This window comes from Oncorhynchus tshawytscha, linkage group LG27 (genome assembly GCF_018296145.1).
Source record: "Oncorhynchus tshawytscha isolate Ot180627B linkage group LG27, Otsh_v2.0, whole genome shotgun sequence".
Lineage (NCBI taxonomy): Eukaryota > Metazoa > Chordata > Actinopteri > Salmoniformes > Salmonidae > Oncorhynchus > Oncorhynchus tshawytscha.
In genome coordinates this window covers 18,024,053-18,038,357 of record NC_056455.1, presented here as the reverse complement: position 1 = coordinate 18,038,357, position 14,305 = coordinate 18,024,053, and the positions used below count along the sequence as shown (strand labels likewise).

At 46.1% G+C, this 14,305-nt stretch overlaps 1 protein-coding gene across 2 annotated transcripts in view; it reads left to right on the top strand.

Moving 5' to 3' along the window:
- LOC112234100 (ras-associating and dilute domain-containing protein-like) overlaps positions 1–12,898 on the top strand; it is a 30,511-nt gene extending 17,613 nt beyond the window's left edge. Inside the window, exons 10-15 of one of the 2 annotated variants that reach the window (XM_042307101.1) lie at positions 2,635–2,779; positions 3,996–4,159; positions 4,322–4,709; positions 10,276–10,412; positions 11,489–11,628; positions 11,803–12,898. In XM_042307101.1, coding sequence (XP_042163035.1) covers positions 2,635–2,779; positions 3,996–4,159; positions 4,322–4,709; positions 10,276–10,412; positions 11,489–11,628; positions 11,803–11,902 — 1,074 coding nt within the window. In that variant the 3' untranslated portion in view covers positions 11,903–12,898. Of the gene's footprint in view, positions 1–2,634; positions 2,780–3,995; positions 4,160–4,321; positions 4,710–10,272; positions 10,413–11,488; positions 11,629–11,802 lie in introns of both variants that reach the window. The other variant, XM_042307099.1, reaches the window with a different exon arrangement.
- Positions 12,899–14,305: the final 1,407 nt, after the last annotated feature.

The following is a 14,305-nucleotide window of genomic DNA, read 5'->3' as shown; positions in this document are numbered from 1 at the left end:
TGCCAAGATAGGCAGCCCTTGCACCAAGAACTTAAACAAATAGACATAATAATAATTCATAATTATAATTAATTAATTTATCCTGTTTCACACATGTACAAGTGTGTATTATAGATGTGTGAATTGGAAATGTGTTTTTTGCATATCCCAACCCCCCCTTAGACATCCTCTGACAGTGGGGTCATGGCCAGGTTCACTGTATATATGTTTAAATCCCATGTTGTTGATGCCTGTGGCTTTAAACTGTGTGCCACGGAGTAGTTAATCCGTCCTTAAGCATGCCATTCTCTCTGTAATCCACTGAAAGGAGGATCATGTTTACTGGGGGGAAGTTGAGCCGTAACATATCTGGTGGTGGTTGGGTTAGTTAACACTGTGGGCTAGTTAGAGACATAAAGAAAGAGACCACCATATAGAACAACCCAGCTAAGGGGCTCCCGTATGGCGCAGCGGTCCAAGGCACTGCATCTCAGTGCAAGAGGCATTACTACAGTCCCTGGTTCGATTCCAGGCTGTATCACATCCGGCCGTGATTGGGAGTCCCATAGGGCGGCGCCCAATTGGCCCAGCGTCGTCCGGGTTAGGCCGGTGTAGGCCGTCAATGTAAATAAGAATTTGTTCTTAACTGACTTGCCTAGTTTAAAAAGTTTAAATAAAAAAATAAGTGGAGGAACAAATGTTAAACACACACACACACACATATCCTGTTTCTGGTCATGTTTATGACCCCTGAAAAGATAAGGGAGATAGGGAAAACCTGTTGCCAGTCTGTGTGTGACACAAGGCTAGCTTTAGCCCTGTCACCTTCAAAGAAAAGCGTGACCTCTGCCATGACAGGCCCACCCTACTGTATGTCTCATCCTATGAATGTCCAGGGGCTGCAGGAAGGCTGTGGACACGTCATGGTCTTGTAATGTTCTTCCGGGTTACTACATGAGAGAATCACCTCCTACTCAATCCCAATTACAGCACTGTTGTTGTGGATAGTTGTGGGTTTTATCTTAAAACCACAGTTTGCACAGCCCTAAAGCATCAAATTCAGTCAGAAAGTTGTATTTTCTCCTGCAGCTGCCCTCATATTTAATTTAGATCAAGAGTTTATAGTTTCTTGATCTGATTTTATTTTGATGGAACTCATTCACCAGGAATGGAGAAAGGAGCCTGCTGAGACTCAGTGCAACAAGACTGACAGGGCAGCATTTCACTCTTCCATCCACAGCCATAAGGGGCTAATACAGTATGAGACAACACATGTTCTCAATATCTAACCAGAAGGCAGCCATGGTAACAGCCCCAAAACAGCTCCCCAGTAGTAGAACCAGTCTCCCCTCAGTCAAAGGCTGCCTCTCTCCTTTATTCGTGGGGACTGTTGCTAGGAGGCTGGTGGTTTTGTGTATGTATCACTCCCATGCACGAGGTCAGATGTTGTGGTTGGTAAAATGGAGCACACACCCTTGTGATATTCTCCGTTTTCCATCTGGAGTTCTGGGCTCGAGGGAGTGAGGGACATAGTAAATTACCAGTGATGTGGCATGGTTTCGTTATGGCTGAGCTCTCTGTCTCCAGGAATTACTGATGATACAATGTTAGGAAGATTGTGTCATTGATGCCACAATGTTATGCCACTTATGACTGGGATACACCAAGTCAAATAGTAGATCTAGAAAATATAGACTTAAAATAATGTACAAAATAAGTCACTATTGCTTCTAAACATTCCCATAACTCCTCCTTCTGGCCAGCCTCTGTGCTGTCATGCGACAAAGAGGGTGTGCTCATTGGAGGAATGAAGGGATACAAGGCTGTGGTAAATATGGTCTGATATATTCTACACAATGCCTGTCAGCATACCAATAACACCTCTATGCCAATGATGTCATCTTGAAATGATTCACCTATGTCTTTCTGGTTAGTTACTGAGTCATTAAAACACCTCAGCTCTCCAAGGTGTGTCTGAGTGAATGAGGAAATAGTTGAAGGTTAAGTCTCTTGTGTGTTTATTCCCACTAACCAGAGAGAGATCAACTGAGAGGATAAAAAACACCTGATTGTTCATAGTCATATAACACATACAGGAATCTAGACTCTGTAATTAGCACATCTTCTGATGACATCTGACGCTTGACGTTTATGACTCATCAATGTTTAGTCAAATAGATGGAAAATGTGACATTCAGGAACATTGACTTCCACAATCAAGCATTTCAACATTTCTCCATTGTGTGTGTGTGTGTGTGTGTTGATTTTATTATTACTACAGACAGTGACAGGTTGGCATGACAAGTATTACTTACAGTCCTAGATGTATTTTCCTAATGAATTCATCACCACATAATCTGTCATAGGAATGACACAAATATGCAATTACAATACTTGGACAGATTTGTGGTTTGAAATATTTGTTTTACACGAATAGCTTTGTGTTGAAATAACCCCACTGAGGAAATGCTACCCTGCCATTTTTAGTTTCACTAACAACAATGACATCAAACAGCTCTGCCAGCTCTTGCATTTAATTGATGCCATGTTTACTCCTTTGTGAAATATGCAATCACATTCCTTGTATCATGGTCCTTGTGCCTGTACTTTGATATTCCTGTAACGTGTGAGTGTACATATGTGTGTGTGTTTCAGGCATCATGGAGCTCTCTGAGGACTGAGTTCATGCCTCTGAACCCAGCCCAACTGCACCACATGCTGAGGGAGTATAACCCAGGCAGGGCCTGTCCTGCAGACTGGAACCCCTCGCCAGACGAGGCGGAGGCTGCCCTCAGGACCAGTGAGTGGAACACAGATACAGCAGAGTCACGGCGGTTAGCCACACAGACACGTTCACGTGTATAAACCATATTTTGAAACAAACACACGTGTTTCTTGGACAAACAAATTCACATAGCCTATGTAGTCTGTACGCTTGTGTACACACTCACTCTGCCAAGACTCAGTCAGATCAGACTGTCGCCCTGACAGGGTTACACGGAACCCAAACCGGCTGCATGCGTGCGCCATCGTGCATAAATATATTTTGTCCCCCTACACCAAACTCGATCACAACACGCAGGTTAAAATATCAACACAGACTCTGAACCAATTCCATTAATTTGGGGACAGGTCAAAAAGCATTAAACATTTATAGCAATTTAGCTGGTTAGCTTGCACTTGCTAGCTAATTTCTCCTGTTTAGCTTGCTTGCTGTTGCTAGCTAATTTGTCCTGGGATATAAAAATTGAGTTGTTATTTTACCTTACCTGAAATGCACAAGGTCCTCTACTCCGACAATTAATCCACACGTAAAATGGTCAACCGAATTGTTTCTAGTCATCTAACCTCTTTCCAGGCTTTTTCATGGTCAGAAATAGAAAGGAGTTCTATTTTAGCCCTTGGCAACGCAGACGCTTGTTTACGAGCGCGAGCAGTGTGGGTGCAATAACTGAATAACAGAGATTTCTAAATGTATTTTGCAACGCGACGCGAGCGGTGTAGTCAGGGTATTAGTAACTAGAGGCCTATTCCCTGTGTCTGGGAGTGGCTGAGTGTGTTCCCCGGAGTAATCCTGTCTGCCTGTCCCAGTCTAACTCTAAATTGGAGCATGGGTACAGGGGGGAGGTTAGAGATGAGAACCCTGTCCAGCCCAATCAGTCTCACCACAGAGTTAACTCTCAAATCCACCCCTCTCAATATAGGACTTGGCACCTGTCTCCCCTCTCTGTCCCCTGTCACCTCACCTCTTCTGTGTGAATGGCCCAACTCCCGCTGGCACCCCCTGGGGGGAACTTTATCTTGTCCTAGAGGCCATGACTGTCTTTCTTTAACTGGAGAATCTAAAGGATTAACCTACAAATCAGATGTAATTAAGTTAATGAAGTAAAAGGGAATAACAAGTATAAATAATGTAGTGTACACCATGAGAAAGCTCTTCCAGAGCTTCTGTTGTAATCTTTTCTGAGTCACGTCTTCTGTCTTTAATGATGTCCTGTATTTCCCTCCTCATCTAGCTGACATCCTGGAGAGTTTCGACAACCACCCTCCCCTTATCCTGCCTAGCAACACCTTCCACCTGGAGTTGGGTAAACCAATCACGGAGCCCGCTCTGTTTGAGCAGCTAGGCCATCTGCAGGACTTCATCCGTAGTCTCCCCACCAGTCAAACAACACAGCAGGTAACCACCTATCTGACCTTCTGACTCTGTGTACCCAGAATTTACAAATATACAATCTAATGAGAGGCAGTGGCCGCCCTGAACTGGTGGTGCTCAGTAAATGAGACATTTTAACTTTGATGTTTTTCCATCTCTGTTTTTTTGACTTCTCCCTCCCTTCAGGCACTCAGCAGGACAGCTACAGACACCAAGTCTGCGACCTCACGCTCCTCGCCCTCTGTCACAGTGGTGGTCCCTGACCCAGTTCCCTGCCCCTCGCTCAGGGCAGAGGTGGACTCTTTGAGCCCTGCGGCGCCCCCTCAGGCCCGGGGGTCTCATGGTGACTTAAGCTGCTGCCTGGCAGAGGCAGAGTTGACCCACAAGCTGAAGAGTCTGGAGCTGCAGAACGCCCTACCTAGGAGTAGCCAGGCTGACCTGGGATGCCACAAGAGCCTGGCTCTGGACCCCTCCTGCCTGCTGACGCCCCCTAACACCCCCCAGGGCATGGAGCTGTCTCAGTCTGAGCTGGAGGCAGACCTGCAGGAGGGAGCAGCACGGCAGCACAGGAAAGGTAACACAGAGGGCTATGTCATACAGTCAGGCTACATACAGAGCATTCAGTTACAATACAAACAGCTCTGATTGATAGAAAAGGAGCATAAAAAGCCATGTGTCAGCTGAAGTGTGTTATTGACCAAACATAACAGAGGATTGATGACGCTGTAACAGTGGGGGGCACATACTGTACATAGTAATACTAAAAGAAACGGATCCTGTCTCAATCACATTGGATGAATTACGAAGACAAAGAATAACAGAGGATCCCTTCATGGCCTTTCCCTCCTTCTGCGGGTTTTGATTAAAGTGATGTAAAACTCCTGTCACAGCAAATACAGCCACCTCGGCTCACACTGTGGCTCATGTACCTAACCCCTGGAGTTAGGTCGCTAGTGCCTCCCTAATATCAGCCCACCAATGACTGACAGGCTCCATTAAAGGAAGAATTTGTCTGCTTGACCCGGGAGTCCCTGGTGCATATTTGTTTCTAGTGGCTCCAGGTTGACACAAGGTGCTTGATATGACAGGAGGAGGAGAGCTCTCATCCTCCCTTCATCTCTTCGACTCTATTGACTTTGGACAGAAACTACAGGTCATTGGAGGAATAAAGAGCTGTTCTGGCTGTGTAAAGGTCATGTTCTCCCTGTAGGGTGGATTCCATGTGTAGAGGAAAGGCCATTTTCTCCTCAGGCCTATTGTTTTTTGAAGCTCTGCTCATGAGGTCATCTGTAGGAGTGGATGGGAGGGGAAAGTGAGCAGACTGCTCTCTGGTTATGATTTATTCTGTGGTGGAGGAGTTGAGCTGAGAAAGGGGAGGAAAGGACTAAACATCTTATTCCGTAACTGGGAGGGACACTTCCAGGGTTAACTTCCAGAGATAACAATGACGTCCCCCTCCCTAAAACAGGTCAGCTTTCTCTGGCGATGTCTCAAACAATGTGTAAGATTCTAACACTTTTATATAAGTCCTATACCAGCCATACTCAACAGGCTGACCGCGGTCCCAATCAAGACTCAGAACGGGGTCAATACGGACCGTGGGTCCCGACAGAAATTACATTTGAATTGTATGTGTAATTGTATTTAGGAACTCAGCTGGGCTTTCAACTTACTGCTGTTGAGAGTTCTAATTGTAGAATGCAGAAGTGCAATTTCGAAATTTGGTAGTGCATGGACAGTTTTCCTCTTATGTCATTCACTGACAGACCTTAGAGAGCTATTTATAACCTGTCAGAAATGTTCAGTGGATTACTACTAGCCCATGTTAGCTAGATGGGTAAATTAGACTAACCAGCTATCTAAATCCTGTAGTTATCATGGCCAGATTACGTGCCCAGGGGCCTCAACACCAGCGGCCCGCATTGATTTTGTTCAGTTACTCAGGTTTCATATGAACACACAGAAATGTCCAAATGTTTAGAATATCAAGAAATTAGCTTTAAAATGTCCAAATGTGTAGAATATCAAGAAATTAGCTTTAAAACGTCAAAATGCGTAGAATTGCAGGAAACGAGGTTTAAACTGACAACATTTTCTCTCCGCCAGCAATGTGGCTGTGTACAACTTAAACAGTTTGAGGTCACATGGGTTGGGAGGTGGGGGTTTGTTACTATGCCGATTTAATGACAATACCTATCCGGACCTTTGCCACCTAGGAAATGTGTGTGACCCCCGGACATTCTCAAATAGTAGTCTAGTGCGCCTGTCATATACATTACATTGACTTTTCTCAAGGGATACAATCGTTCAGTCAAACACCTAGTAAAAGAGAGTGAGTCTATAAGTTTGATGCCACTTTATCTAAAACATTGTGAGAATCCTGAATGTTTCTGATTTCAGATACCACAGTCCCAGGTCATATCCAAACAACAGGTTAGATAATAAAAGCCTGTTAAATCCAGTACAATCTAATAGCAGTCCAAGGCCTTTCCTGTTGATTAACACCAGATAATTCCCTCATTACACAGAGACAAACGCTCTGTGTAAACATTTGATTGTGTGTAAGTGCTTACCGCCTGCTTAAAGCTTCCTGGCCCCCTGTGTGGTTGTGTGTAAATAAGGCTTTACTAAAGCTTCCATTTTGTTGATCATAATCAGAACTCATTATGATCAATGGCCCTTGTATTTATACGGGCTCTATGGTTTAATAGTTTGTCATAAACCTAAGATATTGTTATGAAAAGGATGTACTATTGAACATTACCCACTTTCACAGAAATATTCTCTAATCATGTCATATCCCTGGTTATGATATTGGCCATAGCTTCCCACCATGTATTACTGTGGCCTCCCAGTCACATAGAGTGCTCCTGCTCTCTGCTCAACCTCGGTGGTTTTGGGCGCTAACGGTAACTTACTGCTATTTTGGTAGCATTGCTAATCTTTTAATCTGTACCAAGAATTACAGAGAGGTGGTGATGTCAGGAGAGAAAAGATCAGTGGCTGACCCGTCATGGAAATTTACAGTTGGGTTGGTGCGTGGAATCTTAATCGGGACAGGCATTGTCCAGAGCAGGTCCTGCATGGGGGGCAGATGGGCTCGGGCTGGAGGTGAGCAGGCGGAGAGCAGGGGAGACCAGGGGAGATCCGAAGGAGAGCAGGGAAGAGCAGGGGGAGAGCAGGGGGAGACCAGGGGAGAGCAGGGGGAGACCAGGGGAGCCAAAGAGAGCAGGGGAGACCAGTGGGAGACCAGGGGAGAGCCAAAGGAGAGCAGGGGAGACCAGTGGGAGACCAGGGGAGAGCCAAAGGAGAGCAGGGGGAGACCAGTGGGAGACCAGGGGAGAGCCAAGGGAGAGCAGGGAAGAGCAGGGGGAGACCAGGGGAGACCAGGGGAGACCAGTGGGAGACCAGGGGAGAGCCAAAGGAGAGCAGGGAAGACCAGTGGGAGACCAGGGGAGAGCCGAAGGAGAGCAGGGGAGACCAGGGGGAGAGCAGGGGAGACCAGGGAAGAGCCAAAGGAGACCAGGGGAGACCAGTGGGAGACCAGGGAGAGCCGAAGGAGAGCAGGGGAGACCAGTGGGAGACCAGGGAGAGCCAAAGGGAGAGCAGGGGGAGACCAGTGGGAGACCAGGGGAGAGCCAAAGGAGAGCAGGGAAGAGCAGGGGGAGACCAGGGGAGACCAGTGGGAGACCAGGGAGAGCCAAAGGAGAGCAGGGAAGAGCAGGGGAGACCAGGGAGAGCCAGAAGGAGACCAGGGGGAGAGCCAGGGGAGAGCAGGGGAGACCAGGGAGAGCCAAAGGAGACCAGGGGGAGACCAGTGGGAGACCAGGGGAGAGCCGAAGGAGAGCAGGGGGAGACCAGTGGGAGACCAGGGGAGAGCCAAAGGAGAGCAGGGGGAGACCAGTGGGAGACCAGTGGGAGACCAGGGAGAGCAGGGAAGACCAGTGGGAGACCAGGGGAGAGCCGAAGGAGAGCAGGGAACACCAGGGGAGACCAGGGGAGACCAGTGGGAGACCAGGGGAGAGCAGGGGAGACCAGGGGACACCAGAGGAGAGCAGGGGGAGACCAGGGGAGACCAGTGGGAGACCAGGGGAGAGCCGAAGGAGAGCAGGGAAGAGCAGTGGGAGACCAGGGGCGAGGTGAAAGTGTAGGGCTTGCTGGTGGTACTGTTGCGGGTGGCAGGTTGTTGTGACAGGATAAATACACCACAGAGCACCAGACCAACCTGAGGAAGAGCTTTCCCAAGGCACCAAAGCTTTAGAGCTTGTTCTCAGTGGGGTTCTGTATGGTTCTCATTACAACGTCTATGCATTTAGTGGAGTCCCTACAGTTTTATAGCACTCAGACTTGACATGATTTTTATATGGAGTCCAAATACAACATCTGTGTTCAATATCAGTGGTAGTTATATGTATGTTGAGGAGGTCAAACCAACTGCATGTCCCTCTGGAGCAGACCAGATGAACCTCCAGTCTTTGATCCATATATTTTCCTATTGGTTGAAATAATAATCCTTATAACACTAATGCCTCTGGACTTCAAAACAAGCCGGGTATTGTGAACTTCTCTTTCATATGACCAGACAGACTGCCTGCCTTCCTGCCTGCCGTGAGAATGCTGTTCATCGACTACAGCTCGGCATTTAACACCATAGTGCCCTCCAAGCTCGTCATCAAGCTCGAGACCCTGGGTCTCGACCCCGCCCTGTGCAACTGGGTACTGGACTTCCTGACGGGCCGCCCCCAGGTGGTGAGGGTAGGCAACAACATTTCCACCCCGCTGATCCTCAACACTGGGGCCCCACAAGGGTGTGTTCTGAGCACTCTCCTGTACTCCCTGTTCACGCACGACTGCGTGGCCACGCACGCCTCCAACTCAATCATCAAGTTTGCGGACGACACAACAGTGGTAGGCTTGATTACCAACAACGATGAGACGGCCTACAGGGAGGAGGTGAGGGCCCTCGGAGTGTGGTGTCAGGAAAATAACCTCACACTCAACGTGAACAAAACTAAGGAGATGATTGTGGACTTCAGGAAACAGCAGAGGGAACACCCCCCTATCCACATTGATGGAACAGTAGTGGAGAGGGTAGTAAGTTTTAAGTTCCTCGGCGTACACATCACAGACAAACTGAATTGGTCCACCCACACAGACAGCATTGTGAAGAAGGCGCAGCAGCGCCTCTTCAACCTCAGGAGGCTGAAGAAATTCGGCTTGTCACCAAAAGCACTCACAAACCTCTACAGATGCACAATCGAGAGCATCCTGTCGGGCTGTATCACCGCCTGGTACGGCAACTGCTCTGCCCACAACCGTAAGGCTCTCCAGAGGGTATTGAGGTCTGCACAACGCATCACCGGGGGCAAACTACCTGCCCTCCAGGACACCTACACCACCCGATGTCACAGGAAGGCCATAAAGATCATCAAGGACAACAACCACCCGAGCCACTGCCTGTTCACCCCGCTATCATCCAGAAGGCGAGGTCAGTACAGGTGCATCAAAGCTGGGACCGAGAGACTGAAAAACAGCTTCTATCTCAAGGCCATCAGACTGTTAAACAGCCACCACTAACATTGAGTGGCTGCCGCCAACACACTGACTCAACTCCAGCCACTTTAATAATGGGAATTGATGGGAAATGATGTAAAATATATCACTAGCCACTTTAAACAATGCTACCTAATATAATGTTTACATACCCTACATTATTCATCTCATATGTATATGTATATACTGTACTCTATATCATCTACTGCATCTGTATGTAATACATGTATAACTAGCCACATTAACTATGCCACTTTGTTTACATACTCATCTCATATGTATATACTGCACTCAAGACCATCTACTGTATCTTGCCTATGCCGCTCTGTACCATCACTCACTCATATATCTTTATGTACATATTCTTTATCCCCTTACACTTGTGTCTATAAGGTAATAGTTTTGGAATTGTTAGCTAGATTACTTGTTGGTTATTACTGCATTGTCGGAACTAGAAGCACAAGCATTTCGCTACACTCGCATTAAAAGGACCACAATAACAGGAAAAGTAGGACTTTAAACAGAGTTAAGGTGGGATTGCATACTGTGTCTAATGTGGGGTGTTCTTGTGTGTGTCTCCTCAGCAGGAAGCTGCCCAAGGGAATGTTCTGAGAGAAGGAATGGGAATGTGGAGGAAGAGGAGGAGAAAGAGGGGGATGAAGTGTTTACTGTGGAGCTACACAGAGGACCTCATGGTCTAGGCCTAGCACTGGTGGATGGAATGGTGGGTGAAATCCTTGTCTTTATTCCTCCACCTCCTCCTTTGTTCATCTCCTTCACCCAAGTCTCATCTTCCTTTGTTTCTCTACCTCCCTTTCTTATTTTTCACCTCTCTGCATGGGGAAATCAATGGAACTTGAAAAAGCTCTAACATTCTGTCTGTGCCTGGTTGTACAAAGTGACAGCCTTGTCGATGCGAGGGGCGTGTGCCTCTTATTTGGTCATGTGATTTATGACATCCTAATATAAGGCCTTGCGTGGCTGTTCAAACCTCATAGTCGCAAATGAATTAGTTAAAGGTTACATAATTCCCATGATTAACTGTGTTACATCATCATGCATCAAAGGCAGGGAAATCTAGCTTTAAATGAATGATGAGTTGAACTGTGACGTAGATCTCAACTACAGAGAGGCTCAACAACTCTTCTTGCTATGTGGGACTTCGTGCGTGTGTGTGTGTGTGGTTGGTTATGGTATGTGGGTGTGGGCTTAAGCTTGGGTTTACTAACAGGTGTACAACATGTGGTAAATGTGTTGACCTCCTTTTGAAGTCAGCCATGAACCACATTGAGAACACTAAGCTAATTTATTGGAACCGGTAGACTCCTCTATTGCATAATTGGCAGCTGCAATGGTTATTATTACCCTCATTCCAAGGTCTGCCTTTGACTTCAAATTCTACTAAATTGCTGTTTTCATCATTTAATTCATAACAGAAATGTGCCTGGTCTGTGAAAGCCTGTACTCATGTATATGCATGCAGATGTACTGCTGTGGAGGATTCTATAGCATGTGGTGCCCCCTGTAGGATAGAGATGAAACAGCGGATATGTTCCTGTAATGATACTATAGTGCAGGTACGGCATGTCTTCAGGCCCAACCTCAATGCTTCCTGTGAAAGCCTGTACTCATGTATATGCATGCAGGTGAACTGCTATGGAGGATTCTATAGCATGTGGTGCCCCCTGTAGGATAGAGATGAAACAGCGGAGATGTTCCTGTAATGATACTATAGTGCAGGTACGGCATGTCTTCAGACCCAACCTCAACGCTTCCTGCATCCTCCTGTGTCCTGTGTAGAAAACACCTCTGAAGATGACTGGGATCTATATTAAGTCAGTGGTACCAGAGTCCCCAGCCGCCCAGTGCCAGAAGCTGAGGTTGGGAGATCGTATCCTGGCTGTGAACGGCATCAGTCTGGTGGGCATGGAATACCACATGTAAGTAGTGTAAGATGGAGACGGGTCTTTACCACCCTGTGCTGATTAAGAAGTTGTAATAGAGTACTGGATATTATTTAGGTAATACGAGTTAGAAAACACAACAGAGTAGTGTCGTTCCCTCCCTCTGTTTAACACACCCTCTGACGTTCTCTCTCGTTCTCTCCATCACAGTGGTAGAGAGCTCATTCGTTCATCTGGAGATGCCCTCAGATTGCTGGTGGCCAAAAATGAGTCCAAATCAACGGGGAAGAGCTCAGTGATCACGTGCTGAGTGGAAGGAAGGTTTCATTGGAGGCTTCCCCACGTGACCTTTGACCCTTGGAAGGGAGGTTAATCTTCTCTCTTTATCCAACTAAGGACCTTAGTTGTCTGTCAGTACTTTACGAGATCTGTTCCTCACCCGAAGGATAAAAGACACTTGACTGTTTATTTTGTTTTGGTGAATAATCACTTTTCACTGAGTATTTTAAATGAAGCTTTACTGTACATAGAATGAACAGGAGGACACTGAAATGAGGATGAAACCACTAGACTGAATCCACTATTGCTCAAGTCTTCTCTGAAGCACCCATTTTGAATGAATGCAAATTCAAACGCAAACACGACATGTGTATCAACATAATGGTCCAGACAGCTTTGCAGAAGTCTTTAAATCTGCATGGTGAGCTGTCCTTCGTACCCAGAAAACACTGGGTTTGGGAGAGTAGAAAAGAACAGTGGTTAAGGCCGTTGTTGCGAGCAGGGTTGAGTTATTTCAGTGTCAAGGACACTATCTACTGACAAATGGCTAGTGCACAGCATTCTGTCTGAAGATTGCTCAGCTTTACAAATGCCAAAACCCATAAGAACTTACGCAAATATAACATTTTTATAGAACTGTAAATTATAATGCATTTTTTGAGTAAAAACAATGACTCATCCTTATGTCGTAGTGGCTGTATACTTTGGATATTTACTGAAGTGCTATTAGTGAAATAATTTCTGAAGCACTACAGTATAACGAAAGGTTGTCATGGACTCTATGGTTATCTATAAGGCATTTCAGTGGATCTCAGTGATAATCTAATATAGATTTCTGGAGGTATCACAAGCTCACTGCTAAACATCAGACTTTTCCCATGTGGTGACAGTGACACTATAACTTATGACTGTTTATGAAATGTTTATAAACAAATGACTCTGACAGTTTTAAGTCAACTATCTCTCTTAACAGTGTTAAGTCTTCAATTTTATTGATGACAAATAAAAGAGTATTCCATTTTTTATACTTATATTGTCCCGTATTTTTTAACATATTAAATAAATGTTATTTAGATTTTAAAACAAAATGAGAGCTCCAAAATTCCTGTGTTATTCCCCAATCCCTACATCGCCTTCTACCCGTAAAGGTTGTTGCCTCACAGACGGTACAACCTGCATCCCCAGATGGTTGAACTCTACGACGTGGGACGTAACAAGGCCAAATAAAGCAACGGCACACTTTGGGGGGAATAAGGACTCCAGCTGTTGACCAAGTGCTTTTAAACGGGGGGAGGTAGCAGGGAACCAAGGGTGTGTCTCACACAGGGGCCACCACAAGAGCCGCCATTTATAGTGCCCTTTGGTTTCCACTAGAGCAGCACTTTCCACTACACCACTCAATTTGACACAACCCAGGGTTCTCCACTGTGCCCTGAGGCCCTGAGGAAAATGGTTGTTTTGGCATTAAAAAGGCAATCTCACACTTTGCATACTTCATGCTTGCAGGTAAACACAAAACGATGTCAGAAGCTGCTGATTGTGAGGAGTGTTCTGCCCAAGTCATCCATTTTCTCCCCTGGTATAACGCTGACATGAATGTACTTTTAACTATCAGACTTAATAATTAGCTAAACACAGCCAATTATCAGCTGTAATTGCTTCATAGTGCTAGTCACACAAGGATAAATCTGTACATCAAAAAAGTGCTGATATAGTAAGTTACACAGCTGATACTATAAGTTATACAGGTCACCTAGACAGCCTTGATGCAAAGTAGTCCTCCCCAATCTGAGGTTGCTTAGAACCAAAGTAGTCCTCCCCAATCTGAGGTCACTTAGAACCAAAGTAGTGGTCACAGTTGAGGATGGGGCAGTCAGTGAACTCCAGCCTGTAGTCATAGAACAGTGTTGCCTGTCTGGGTGAGTCCTCAGGGCCTCCAGTGAAGCCACACTTCCCCAGAGAGCTGTCTGGTGGTAGGAAGGACTCCTGGGAGGGAACTCTGGTTCTGAACACCTGCAGGCTGGTGGTCTTGATCCCATCCTGCTCCTCGATCACCCTGAACAGGCTGGACACCCTGGTGCTCCTGGGAAGAAACCACCTCAAAGCTCCCTGGATGGGCTCCTCCGTAGACAAATGGTATAAGTCTGATACTCAGAAGAATGAACCTGGAACATGTTTGGAAATAGAGTAGGTGGATGATAAATATACTGTCTCTTATGATCAGCTATGCTATTTTATACTCCTTACTGTGCAATACAAGATCTTTATGAGATGTGTCCCAAAGTGATTTAGCGCTGATCACAGAGTTACAAGGTCAGAAATAGCTTTGTCCTGAGAGGGTTGGTTGTCATGGTTAACCTCACAGACTGGCTGTTTTGGTATAGCAGCAATTTGTGGGCAGATCCTACATATTTACTGTTCATCAGTGCTGCTT